The sequence below is a fragment of the Corticium candelabrum genome, chromosome 12 (assembly GCF_963422355.1).
Source record: "Corticium candelabrum chromosome 12, ooCorCand1.1, whole genome shotgun sequence".
Taxonomy (NCBI): domain Eukaryota; kingdom Metazoa; phylum Porifera; class Homoscleromorpha; order Homosclerophorida; family Plakinidae; genus Corticium; species Corticium candelabrum.
In genome coordinates this window covers 5,892,032-5,904,216 of record NC_085096.1, presented here as the reverse complement: position 1 = coordinate 5,904,216, position 12,185 = coordinate 5,892,032, and the positions used below count along the sequence as shown (strand labels likewise).

The following is a 12,185-nucleotide window of genomic DNA, read 5'->3' as shown; positions in this document are numbered from 1 at the left end:
GAGAGCGAAGAGGAGGAACAGGAGTTTCTGCCATGTTTACGCCAGCAAGTGTTGAAGCCAGCTGCAAGTTTATCTAGTGCCCAACCCTAAATGTTACCCACGTGACAACGTTTTTGTAGCGATTCTGCTCTCGTTTGCAATGTTGGTTTAGTATATGAGAGTACGTCGGCTTTCAATATCTCTAGGGGCACTTCATGCGTCCGTGCAGCTCGAAATTTGGTCGAATTTGCCCATTGACTCTTCAGACTAGAGCATTATATATATATATATATATATATACAAGTGCGTGTACACGCTACCGACCATTGTTATACGCGACTAGCTAAGTAAACGAGTGATCCGTTTGAAGCGTACGAAGAATTGAGGACAACTAGAAGAAGAGTAACTCAAAGTCTGTTTTCTGAGTTCCCGCGTTTGTTTGACGGAAACTATTGCTACGTAACGCAACCATTGTTACGCGGATAGATAATACAGAACACCATCGCTCGCCAAACACAATACTAACCGAGCATTTACTAGTTATTTACTAGGCTGCTTCCATTATTATGTATCATATAGCCTATTAGGTAAAAATCAGATTCCATATTTTACTCACTTCGTGTTCTTTCTTTCTCAACGACCGTTCCTAGTGCAGGGATTTCTACGAGAGCAGGCTAGAGTGTTTGTAATTTGTTGTGATGTGATGAGAGACGTTGTGGGTGTTTGCGTATCCAGGATCGCCTGCTGATGTGTCTGATGAGAACATTAGAATGCTATTAGTATGTTTGACTTGGTGAGTGTGTTGTGTTTGGTGTTCTTTGAGATTTATGTTCTGACTCTAGGATGTGTTTGTGTTAGAGTCATATTGTAGATGAAATACAATTTGATAACCAACCGGCAGTAAACTGGTATGTTGATGATTGTGTAAATGACGATTATCAGATAGATGGAGACTTGGATGGAAAACTGATAGTAAAATTTTAGGAAGGCAGACAAAACATGCAAGCTGATACACAGACAGACAGACAGACAGGCAGACAGACAGACAGACAGACAGACAGACAGACAGACAGACAGACAGACAGACAGACAGACAGACAGGCAGGCAGGCAGGCAGGCAGGCAGGCAGGCAGGCAGGCAGGCAGGCAGGCAGACAGGCAGACAGACAGGCGGGTGGGCGGACGGACGGACGGACAGACAGACGAGGCAATTTGTGTTTAGTACTAAGGCATTAACTACACACAATTTAATTACAGATTAGCTTGGATTCGTGGAGAGATTTCAATGCTTTGTTTGCCTCATTGACGATATGATATATTTAGTTTGTGAACCTTAGACTTCTAGACAATGGGTACACTTTCCTTATTGACAATCTGAGTTAAATTTAATGCAATATATATATATATATATATATATATATATATATATATATATATATATATGATTAATTAATAATACATTTAACTTGTCTATGACGTCTTAAACAATATGTAGCAGTCTTGATATGTTGTGACTCTGCGGTTGTGCAGTAACTGTCAGCTCGCCTGCAGCAAAGACAACTAACAAACAGTCAACTCGATAGCTACACATCAACAACATCTAATACTACCACAGACTCGAGTAACAACAATAAACTCATTGATATCAACTTTTGTCTGTTCTGTTCACCATGGTTTCTCACACAGTGTCACCTTCTTTACTCCATCTGTCGCTCCCTTCACCATATGTCGTGGACCACATCTTGTGTACTCCTCACTCCTCACAACTCTGTCGTTAACATTGAGAGCTTCACTTGCCTCCATTCTATTGTTGCCATCCTCATGAGCCATCTGACAACACACCACACGCAGATCCCACTGACTCAGATCGCAGTTGTCTTGTTATGTTCTCACGAGTCCCTTGATATCCAGTAAACAACTCTCCCAGACTTACTCCCATACTGTACACATCTGCTTGTTGCCTGTTGGGTAAAGCGTTATTGGCCAATCTTTCTGGTGCAACGTACAGTGTATTCATAGGACCCACTGACAGTGAACCATCAGTAAAATGAGCAGCACCCAAGTCTCCTATCTTTGCTCTCATCACTGATGTGATGAGGATGTTTGTAGGACGAATATCACCATGCAGAATAGGACGAGGCTACAAACATTAACAAATAAAAACTAAAACCAAAACTAACAATTGAGGAATAGACAAGCAGATGAGCAAACATGCACACAAGCAAATACACAAACAGATAAACAATTAAACAACACATACAGTCTGCTTACCAAATTGTGCAAATATGTGAGGCCACTCAAACAAACATGAGCAAGATCTGTCTGTCCTCTCAATGTCAAGTAGATGCCACTCACGTGTGCTGCTTCAATGACATCTGACAATGAAGCCTGTAATAGTTCCATAATCAGACAGAATGGAGCATCGAGTTGACGAGCGACACCACACACAACCGCAATATTGGGATGATGTAATCTGGAAGAAACGCACACTTCCTGTTCAAACAGACGTCTCTGGTAATGATCCTTTGCCAGTTCCTTGTGTAACACTTTGACAGCCACTGGGCAGCCACTGGGCAGCCACGCCAGCAGCCAACACAAACAGCTCAACAACACATACAAAAATCAAATATTACACAATATGATCAACACATCAGCACATAAATAAATATAAAACTAATTACACAAAAGTATGCCTTCAGCCCTGTATTCAATTTGAGCTTTATCAACAAGTAAGAAGCCTCCTACACTATCATATATCCAAGTAGATATTAACAAGAACAAGTGACAAGCAACAACCTTGACTTACATTTGTAGTTACTACTTCCCACCCTTAATCCTCACAACAGATCATATGTCATTATACAATTAGATGGTAATCAACAAGCTGCACACCCAACCTCTACTCTGTATTTGTACACCAGCTACGAGAGAGAATGTCTGGATACTTTGATAAGTCGAACAAGCAAATACGTACACTTGAATTGTGCTTAATAACCATTTCAATGATCTGTCTCACTAGACAAATCTGGTTAATAACTGTGCAATAACTGTTTCTATGGTCAGTCATTGGCCATTCTAAAAATGTGACAAAGACATTGCAGCCTCCATCATTTAATCTGCACATCTATACAACCTCCTTTAGTAGCAAAATATGCGCGCGTGCGCACACACACACACACGCACGCACACACACACACACACGCACGCACACACACAATGGGCAAATGTTCAGTTCTTCAGTTCTGAAAATAGCTCCCTTACCTTGCTGCACTACATACAGTCTCTGGGACAAAGCTAACGACCCATCTGGAGCTTGGCCAGAGCATCCAGGGACACTGGCATGGCGCAGCTCTGAAACTGGACAGCAAGACCTACACATACCAGTCTGCTGCGAGATGTTATTTTGCCAAGCCAGAGGTCTTGTCTACCCCCAGTCAATAACAAGGCACTCATGAGTCAAGAAAAGCAATTGTGTGTGAGTTTCTTGCGCAAAGAAATTATGCCATAGCTCACCATCACTCAGTGTGTGTGTGTGTGTGTGTGTGTGTGTGTGTGTGTGTGTGTGTGTGTGTGTGTGTGTGTGTGTGTGTGTGTGTGTGTGTGTGTGTGTGTGTGTGTGTGTGTGTGTGTGTGTGTGTGCATCGTGACTTGAACTTGCAACCCTGATGTGCTCACTCTACAGGATGACTCTCTAACCAACTGAGCTATAACACCGTAAATGCACATAGACATGCACATATGCACATGCAAACACACGTGCACACACACACACACACACACACACACACACACACACACACACACACACACACCCACACACACCCACCCACCCACACACACACACACACACACACACACACACACACACACACACACACACACACACGCACACACACACACACACACACACACACACACACACACCACAAGACACAACTTTTCTTCCATAAACTTCTTGCAATTTCTTTTGGTTTCTCATTTAAAACACACATGAACAGAAAATATGCAACTCACATCCAAATGCTCCACTGCCTATTTCCTTATCACTCAGTTGTACGTCTTCTGCTGCAATGTTCAGCACCTCCTCGTTCTCCCTTAATCTTCTCTCTGCATCTTCACTTGCTGTCTCTGCATTTTTCAGCAATAAATTCATCTCTTCTACCCTTTGTTCTAGCTCTCCTTTCGCTTCTCTCATTCTATTCATTTCTCTCTGTCTCTCGTCTCTTTTCCTGCGTAAACTATCAACAGCTTTCTTTTTCAAATGCAACTGTCTCTGCTGCATGATCGTCTCCTCCTTCAGTCTCTCCGCTTCATGTTGGAGACTTCGCCTTTCGTCAATCAATTCTTCTATCTGTTTGTCTTTCTCCTCACACAAAGCTCTGGCTTCATCTTTTCCGCTCCTAAACAACAATAAACTGTACTGTACGTTTCCATTCATATAACACATCACTATCCATCACTCATTCACCAACCTTTCCATAGTCTCGTACCAGACCCTCTCGCGCCGTCGTGCCCGGTTCCCGTATAACACGACAACGCCGGAGAGGGTCTGGGATCATACCGCCTACTTTCTTCACCTAGTGTCACCCCACGTCATCTAGGTGTCACCCCATGTCACCAACGTCAATACTTTCATGCTATTAGTTCATTATGCTGTAACAATACACCTTTCTATCAAAGCAAATTAGGCATTACGCTATCTGTGATATCCCAGAATTGCATACATTCATTGTTTGTTTTTCGTTCGTCTATGCGACATGGAAACCAATTCATTCACAGAGCGATCTCCTGAGTTCGATTCACGTTATCTGAAGCTGTAAGGTCCAATGTGATTTGATCACCAGTAGCCTGGAGTCTATGCATGCACTAAGCGCTGCTCTATGACTGTGCTAGGCTACAAGAACAATATGAGTCGGGAAGCTCATCAGATAAAGTTCCAACGAAAGTGGTAATGAACAGCGTCAACTGTAGCTTGTTGGCCGCCGCAAAGGCAACGCTGTCTTCTGTGGATGTTGGCAAGCTAGTGCGCCTTGCCTTTGGATCAACTGTAGAGAGAAAAAGCGCCAGAGTTCATGGCTGCCGCTCATACGTTTACTGCGGTATCCGGAGAAAGAGTGATGATGAAGAAAGTCCAGCCAAACGTTCTTGCATACAAGAGTCATCAAAGGATATTACATCACCGACCTCTGACCATCTACTACGAATTACACAATTAGAAGCTGAGTTCAAACGTGAAAAGAAGCGCGGACAAGACTTGGAGGCTGAACTGCAACAATCAATTATTGAGAGTCAATCTATCCAGTGGCATCAAGTAGGTACAGAAATTAACGCAGAGCTGAATGCGCTACAGAGAGCTGGAGGAATCATGTCAACAGGTCCAGTTGATGCAGCAGATGCATCTTCACTGACTGCAGACTTTAGTTTACATAATCTACACAGCCAATTACTTACACACGCTCCCAAAATTACATCACTGCTTTCCTCGATAGGCCAAACTGACACCACTACAGGACCAAAAGATATCTACAGCTTGGCAGCAGTCTGCTTACTAGCGAAGAAGGCAAGTGACAAGGTCAACGGTTTTCAGCTTCTAGTTAGTTTGATGTTGATTGCCAGGGCAACTAGTAAACAAGTCGTTACTACTCTTAACCATATGGGTGTCTGCTTGTCATATCGTCAAACTTTTAGGTATGTGGAAAACGCTGCAAAGGCAATAGAGCAGAACAGAGAGCTTCAACATGGAGACTGGATCGTTGCCTATGACAACATAAATATTGAGAAACGTGTCACCCATGAGAGACATGCCAGACATACAGAGGCATGGAACTTCACGAGCCGTTTGGCTGTCAAAGTAGCCAGACTTACCCCACCTGATTACAACACAACAGAATTACCACAATGCACTCGAGGAGATTTAGCTGTGGAAGACATTCTACCGAATGATGATGACGACAAAACATTTCACGAATCTGCTCAGACAAGAGTTCAGAAGGTACTCATACACAGGTTCAAATGCTGCAATCACCTTAAAGCAAGACATCAATACGACAACCATGACCGACCAACAACAAAATCTATTATCCACCCTATTGCCGTGATAGACATAGATGAAAGTTACACTGACAATAATGTTACTATTCTTGAAGAATTTCAAAAATGCTGGCGATAGATGACACTGTTCAACAATGTGTTGTCGGTGACGAAGCGACTTGCACGGCAATTCGTGCAGCTCGGCGTAGAAGGGTAGCAGATATTCCTTCAGCACGCCTCCTATGGGCGAAAGAGAATCCTGGTGATTGTACAAGATGCAACCATTATAACGAACTCATGGCTAAACGAAACAGCAGAGAGATTCGCCAATGACGTGCTAGTTATAGGAACAGATGAAGATGACCATGATGCAGACAACCTGTATAATTTCCATCGTTCTTTTCTGCGCATGGCCCTCCTTTATGAAGATTTGAGGGAAGCCATCAAGTACGAAGATGGCCCAAGAGTTATCCAACATTGGCGAATGTGGTTACTGTACTTCCTCGCAACAAAGAGAAGCAACTACAGCAATGAAGCAGCAAATCTCTTAGCCAATCTGAAGGCTGACTTTTCCAAGAGGCTTGCTTACATAGTAACTCACAACAGAGCTGTTAATTTTCTGGGCATACCTGGTCATGGGAAAGCAATAGACATGGCAGTAGAACACCACAATCTTGTCATCAAAACAGCTTTACGATCTTCTGGTGGCAGTATCACCCTCCATCATTTAAGAGTAATAAGCTTAGTATCTCAGCTATTACATGATGCTGCACTGTTATGCGATCAGGAAGTTCATGCTCCTCATGTAGATACAAGGCATACAAGTACAAGTGCTGAAAAAGACATCCAAATGATGAAATCCAATCTATTGGCCAGTCAAGTCACTTGTCGGATTCCCAAAAGAAAGTTGCCATCTAACAGACATTTCACAACACCAGAGAAAAAAGGATATGAAGTTGCCTTATCCAAGCAATGGATTGCAAAGTTCCTAAGTAAGACAGACCTGAGAATTGAGGACAATCAGTCCACTGAAGACCATGAAGAAATTGATTCTCTTGATGACATACAGCTATGACAGAAATAGACACTTGTACATAATATCGTAACTACTTGTATTGAGAAACATAGCCTAAAGTGAGTTACTAGTGATTTGTAATCTCTCTTAAAACATGTCTACAAGCTGAAGTGTTCATTGTACCATCACTACTAATATTGGCTATAGTGCAAGGAATGTGAAACTCAATTAACTTAAAAACTGCTAAACTGAAGTCCCTTACAACTCATAGTGACCTAACATCATTTTCTGATCGAATCTTATTGCATTTTTTACTAGTTTATCAATCACTAACATGGATAAGACCCCATCTAGTCCTCTCATTCTGTATCTTGTGCCACCTGCCGTCCTTCTAAGTTCAAGTAGTGCTTTCCTCAAAGCAGCTCTCTGACCAGCAACAACACAACGTGATCTCAACGGTGCAGATCTGCATGGAATAGGAGGAAGTGGTAAGGTGCAATCCACCTCTGGCTGAAAAATATGAGATCGCTCATCAGATGCATTGCAGAACGAACAACACAAATCACTATCAGGTAATGGCTCATCTGACTGCAAAATCTTATAAACAAGAACTCTTCTCAAACAGACCTTATTTGAGGCAAGAGTCACAATTTCGTTGTTGCACACTGACAGCCTACGGTCATGAGAGTGTGCCACAAACCGAACAAGGCACAACCTTAGTGGATCTCTCCCTCCACGTCCAGCAAGTTGCACAAGCTCAGATCCACTGTCTGGCAAACCGAATAGAATAACTTCACTGATGTCATCAATGTCCACACCAAGGCCAAACGCACTAGTAGCTACCATGACTCGCTGCTTGCCACACTTGAATTCTCCATAGTGTTGAGATCGCCCCTCAAGTGTCATTGTGGCATGGTATTGTCCACTGTACCCCTGGTTATACTACTGCAGCTGTACACAAGATGAATATACACTTTATACAAAACATCCTTTGATCTGCAAAATATAAGAGTTTTTGGAATATCTTTAGAATACTTTACAGAGGACAACATAGAAGCTAACAAGTGGAAGACTGACGAAATAGAGGTGGATGAATCCAAAGAAAAATATAAGTTTGGACGATTTAGAGATCCAGATACTAGAACATAGTCAGGCATATTCAGATGTTGGGTTACAGAAGTAATAAGGAAAAGTGGAGCTCTTGCTGAGAGAGCCATAATTGGGACAGTAGGCAGGCAAGAACGAATAAAACTTAGTTCCTTGTAAGAAGTTCTAAATGTAGACCCCCACTCTTCGATCAGATGTACTTCATCAATAGCAATGAAGGAGATTGCTGTCTTCAATTGCCTAGACAATGCGTTTCGCCAAACACTTGATGTGATCGCTTCTGGAGACGTATAAACTAGACAAACCACTGTTACCCACCATTGCCTGACCAAAAGATTGTCCAATACTACTCACTAGTTTGTACTTGCTGGAAGAAATGTCTTTCAACAGTTTCTCGTCTGACAAGAACTCAATTCGTGTGACAAACACTCCCTTTTTTACCAGTTTGGCGACCTTGAATCATCAGGAGGCTAATAACTAAAGCAAACTGGCTGCTTCAAGCAACTACACCTACCTGATCATGCATCAATGATATCAGCGGGCTTGTGATCACACACACTCCGTTCAAGAGAAGGGCAGGCAGTAGGTAGCACAAAGATTTGCCGCCCGAAGTCTTCAGTCGAACAAACACATCCTTGTTCGAAAGAATAGCCTTGGAGGCCTCAAGCTGACCTTCACGAAAACTATAGTGTCCAAATACGTCGGAAAGAACAGATTTCAGACCGAGTTCAAAATTCGCGCTTTCAGAAGCCATTCCGCGCTTTGTGAAGAGTGCGCACAGCTGTGCGAATCAAATACCCTATGCTATGTCTGAGACCTACCACTCTGGTACTAATAAAAAGATTCTACCATTCCGTAACGGCCTACCCAAAGGGTTCCCACCTCCCAGCTTACCGTGTCTTCTACGCCTCTGAAAACATGCTGCAGGTTGTTCAACGTAAGAGATATATTGGCGATCGCGGGAGAAACGCGTCCACGTCCCAGAGACTTTCTGTGTGACACATGAGAATAGCACTTACACTAATCGTGTTAGTAGCCCGAGGCTTTGTGACATAAGAGCTAAGATGACCATCTAATAGCATAAACAGTAGGCAGTATGATCCCAGACTCTCTCCGGCGTTTTCGTGTTATACGGGAACCGGGCACGACGGCGCGAGAGGGTCTGGTACGAGGCTACCTTTCCACACTCAGCTGCACATTACACTCATCCTTTAATCGTTCGCTATGTCTACTCGACTCTGGAATTGTGAATTTCTTTCTGTGAGATGTCGAATTTGTTCCATTAATTGCCTTGTCTTTCACACAAATCATCAACCAACATGTTTTCATGTTTAACATGTGACTGTCACCTCTTGACTTGTCTCACCAGCAAGTAAGGCACTTGTTGACTCAGAAGAAACAGCACGTAGAGCATCTCCTGCTGCTGGAAAACCATTATGAAGAACTGATGGATGATGAGGATCTAAACACAAAATGAGTTTATTATACACATGGTAGATATCAATCAACAGTTACTCACTCCACTGATAGAAACATGGACTGGAGATAACAGAATTAGATGAGAAACGATCACCAAATACACTGATGGCTACCGTGTCATCTGATAGTGTAACACAACCAAAAGAATGAGCACAGCGAGCAAACACGTCACCATCAATCATAAGCTAACACAACACGTCAATGACCAAACATTTAATTCAAACTGTGTGTCCACACTCTCTCTTCCTTCTGACCTTCTCAATGCTGCCTCTCATCGCATCTATCATCCAACAGTCTTTCATAACACTTTCATCCCATCCTCCCATCAGTAACACCTTAATCTCTTCATCTTTACAGCATATTGTACACATAACGTGGAGACTTCTTGGTTGTGGCCACAATTGCAACACAGATAAACACTATCAACCACACACTACTTTTTTCTGCACATCCAATAACCACAAATCATCCAAATATTTCTGACCATCCAAGCCACCAAACAAGATGACTCTTTTCTCATCCACAGCTGTCAGTGTGTGACCAGCACGTGGAGATGGTTTAGAACTAGTCACACACACTGGAGACCGACAATCTGAAACATGAAAATATTAGCCACATGCACACGCACGCACACACACACACACACACACACACACACACACACACACACACACACACACAAACCTAACATAAATGTCAAGAGCTGCCTCTCAGAAGTCACGCCCCCAGCTGTTACTCTAGGTCCTGTGCGTTACTCAGGGAACTCTGGGCCTGTGCTAGCAAACTCCTGGAGCCAGGCCAGGCAATTGCAGGAGCACCGACATGTGAAGCCAACTGTGGTGTGAGCACCCGAAGTCTCACCAGGACGCCAGTGGCTGATGTCACGTCACAGCCGATGGCCGCTGAGGACCCCAGTTACTGACCAGGTACTCATTCATACTTCTGAGTAAGGACAAGCAATTATGTTAGTTTCTTGCTTAAGGAAATTATGGCATAGCTCGCCGCCATCACTGTGACTTGAACTTGCGACACTCCAAGGTCCTGGATGTAAACAGACCAGCCACCACAGTGCCAGTTAGTTGGTCACACCCAAATGTTTTTAGAACTATGAAAATAGTGCCCCATGGGGCAGTATTTGCAGATATACGGTACATGACAAGTAGCTTTAGGTCATGTGGCTTTGCCGTACCAATCCAGCTTCACAAAATTAGGACAGTTTTACGACTCTAATGTGTGAGCAATCACAGCACAGCATAACCTGCCATGTGTTAGCTACTGCAGTACGCTCGTCTCCCTGTCTGCCATGATCAGTGACTACTGATCTGTTCCTGTAGTCCCCACAACAAAGAAATACCTGATATAAGTAACTACAAGTATGACTTATTTCACCACAACATGTAGCATCCTCATCCTCAGATTACTAACATATAAGGAGTTGTTAATTAACACAATTGAAAAACTCTACTTCAACACCCATTGGCTGCACTTCAATATATTGACAAATAAAACTACGTGCCATAATTTCAAATCTTAAAGCTGTAAACATTTTACCCCACAAAAGTGTGAAAGGAAATAACATCTACCTTTACAGTAAATGACAGTGGTTAGCTGTATAATAAATACAGAACCAACAAACAAATTTGGGAAATACAAGCAAAATTTAAAGTAACTTTGGGGTTGCAATAGTTAGTCTTCACAAAATAGTAAAATTCGTGAAATAGTCGTCTCATCTGACTTTGTTTAAGATGTTATGCAAACACTGTAAACTAAAATCTCCTACAAACTCATAACCAGCAACATATTCAATAACTCATCTCACCTGTCTCAGGATCAAATAACCACAATTCATTGTTCCAACCACTCATGGATCTACTCTCCTTGTCTTCAGCTTGTGAATGTCGTCTGTCTGATGTCATTGGACCATATCCACCCATCATCATAAGTTTGCCATTCACACAACACATTGCTGCTGCACTTCTTCCTGCAGGTTTTGTTCCTTCTATTTCCACTCTCCTCCACCTCATCTCCTCAATGTTCAGTTTGTATAATTCATCTAACGTTCTATATGGTGATTCACTAATCATTCCTCCATATGAATAGATGGTATTGCCAACTACAGCACTGCATGCTGCTCTACAACCTGTTGGTTTGTCTTTAGCATTAGCAGTGTGAGCATGCCACACCCCAGATATCATGTTCACACTAAACAAGTTAACTCGCGAGTGAAAGACACCACGTGACCGAGTCTCTCCTCCCCAAACCAACATTTTCTCTCCTATTACAACACTCTCATGGCATGCTCTTCCATCTGGTGAAGATTTCAATGCTTGAGCTACAACAACACTTCATCATTGTCTCATACTGTGAAACCAACAAGTTGTGTGCTGAACACACTCATATGGTTTAGTGTAGTAAACAACTACAGAGCTTGACAGAACAACAACAACAATGTTGATCAATTAATTAATATTAGATAATGTAGCAACTTACAATACACAAATACATGCAGTAAGATACAATAATGACTTAAACATAAAGAGAATTTACTTTAAAATTTTGTCTATTTTATTATTTAA

The 12,185-nt window shown here is 42.4% G+C and overlaps 6 protein-coding genes across 9 annotated transcripts in view; 2 read left to right on the top strand and 4 right to left on the bottom strand.

Annotated features, from left to right (window-relative positions):
* The window catches only part of LOC134187883 (uncharacterized), a 5,716-nt gene extending 5,648 nt beyond the window's left edge, over positions 1-68 (bottom strand). For both annotated transcript variants that reach the window (XM_062656051.1, XM_062656049.1), the window contains exon 1: positions 1-68. This exon is cut by the window's left edge and continues 333 nt beyond it. In XM_062656051.1, coding sequence (XP_062512035.1) covers positions 1-34 — 34 coding nt within the window. In that variant the 5' untranslated portion in view covers positions 35-68.
* A 1,379-nt stretch (positions 69-1,447) lies between these two features.
* On the bottom strand, positions 1,448-4,260 carry LOC134187647 (probable serine/threonine-protein kinase DDB_G0271682). The gene is made up of 4 exons (XM_062655799.1): positions 3,993-4,260; positions 3,679-3,682; positions 2,250-2,580; positions 1,448-2,118 (listed from the first exon to the last, which is right to left on the bottom strand). The coding sequence occupies exons 1-4, from the start codon at positions 4,258-4,260 to the stop codon at positions 1,798-1,800; spliced, it is 924 nt and encodes a 307-aa protein (XP_062511783.1). The 3' UTR covers positions 1,448-1,797.
* On the bottom strand, positions 2,514-11,979 carry LOC134187845 (kelch domain-containing protein 2-like). Of its 3 annotated transcripts, none has more exons than XM_062656011.1 (7): positions 11,429-11,565; positions 10,094-10,201; positions 9,864-10,028; positions 9,650-9,794; positions 9,308-9,592; positions 3,993-4,378; positions 2,514-2,580 (listed from the first exon to the last, which is right to left on the bottom strand). In XM_062656011.1, the coding sequence occupies exons 2-5, from the start codon at positions 10,127-10,129 to the stop codon at positions 9,462-9,464; spliced, it is 477 nt and encodes a 158-aa protein (XP_062511995.1). In that variant the 5' UTR covers positions 10,130-10,201; positions 11,429-11,565; the 3' UTR covers positions 2,514-2,580; positions 3,993-4,378; positions 9,308-9,461. The 3 variants fall into 3 exon arrangements, with proteins under 3 accessions (XP_062511995.1, XP_062511994.1, XP_062511993.1); XM_062656010.1 differs by having other exon boundaries at positions 9,497-9,592; XM_062656009.1 differs by lacking the exons at positions 2,514-2,580; positions 3,993-4,378; positions 9,308-9,592; positions 9,650-9,794 and having other exon boundaries at positions 9,880-10,028; positions 11,429-11,979.
* Positions 4,607-5,603, top strand: LOC134188236 (uncharacterized). The gene is made up of 2 exons (XM_062656433.1): positions 4,607-5,550; positions 5,595-5,603. Exons 1-2 carry the CDS (start codon positions 4,930-4,932, stop codon positions 5,601-5,603), a joined length of 630 nt encoding a protein of 209 aa, XP_062512417.1. The 5' UTR covers positions 4,607-4,929.
* Positions 6,280-7,123, top strand: LOC134188231 (uncharacterized). Its single transcript, XM_062656427.1, has one exon. The coding sequence runs from the start codon at positions 6,418-6,420 to the stop codon at positions 7,081-7,083; it is 666 nt and encodes a 221-aa protein (XP_062512411.1). The 5' UTR covers positions 6,280-6,417; the 3' UTR covers positions 7,084-7,123.
* Positions 7,282-8,204, bottom strand: LOC134188235 (putative ATP-dependent DNA helicase Q1). Its single transcript, XM_062656432.1, has one exon. It carries the CDS (start codon positions 7,927-7,929, stop codon positions 7,282-7,284), a length of 648 nt encoding a protein of 215 aa, XP_062512416.1. The 5' UTR covers positions 7,930-8,204.
* Positions 11,980-12,185: the final 206 nt, after the last annotated feature.

Coding starts and splice junctions, on each gene's coding strand:
- LOC134188231 (XM_062656427.1), top strand. CDS start 6,418: ATGGCCCTCCTTTATGAAGATTTGAGGGAAGCCATCAAGTACGAAGAT.
- LOC134187845 (XM_062656009.1), bottom strand. CDS start 11,876: ATGTTGGTTTGGGGAGGAGAGACTCGGTCACGTGGTGTCTTTCACTCG. Junction 10,202..11,428: donor GTTATTTGATCCTGAGACAG/GTGAGATGAGTT, acceptor TTCATGTTTCAG/ATTGTCGGTCTCCAGTGTGT. Junction 10,029..10,093: donor CTTGTTTGGTGGCTTGGATG/GTCAGAAATATT, acceptor TGTGGTTGATAG/TGTTTATCTGTGTTGCAATT.
- LOC134188236 (XM_062656433.1), top strand. CDS start 4,930: ATGAACAGCGTCAACTGTAGCTTGTTGGCCGCCGCAAAGGCAACGCTG.
- LOC134188235 (XM_062656432.1), bottom strand. CDS start 7,929: ATGACACTTGAGGGGCGATCTCAACACTATGGAGAATTCAAGTGTGGC.
- LOC134187647 (XM_062655799.1), bottom strand. CDS start 4,260: ATGCAGCAGAGACAGTTGCATTTGAAAAAGAAAGCTGTTGATAGTTTA. Junction 2,119..2,249: donor TCACATATTTGCACAATTTG/GTAAGCAGACTG, acceptor TAATGTTTGTAG/CCTCGTCCTATTCTGCATGG.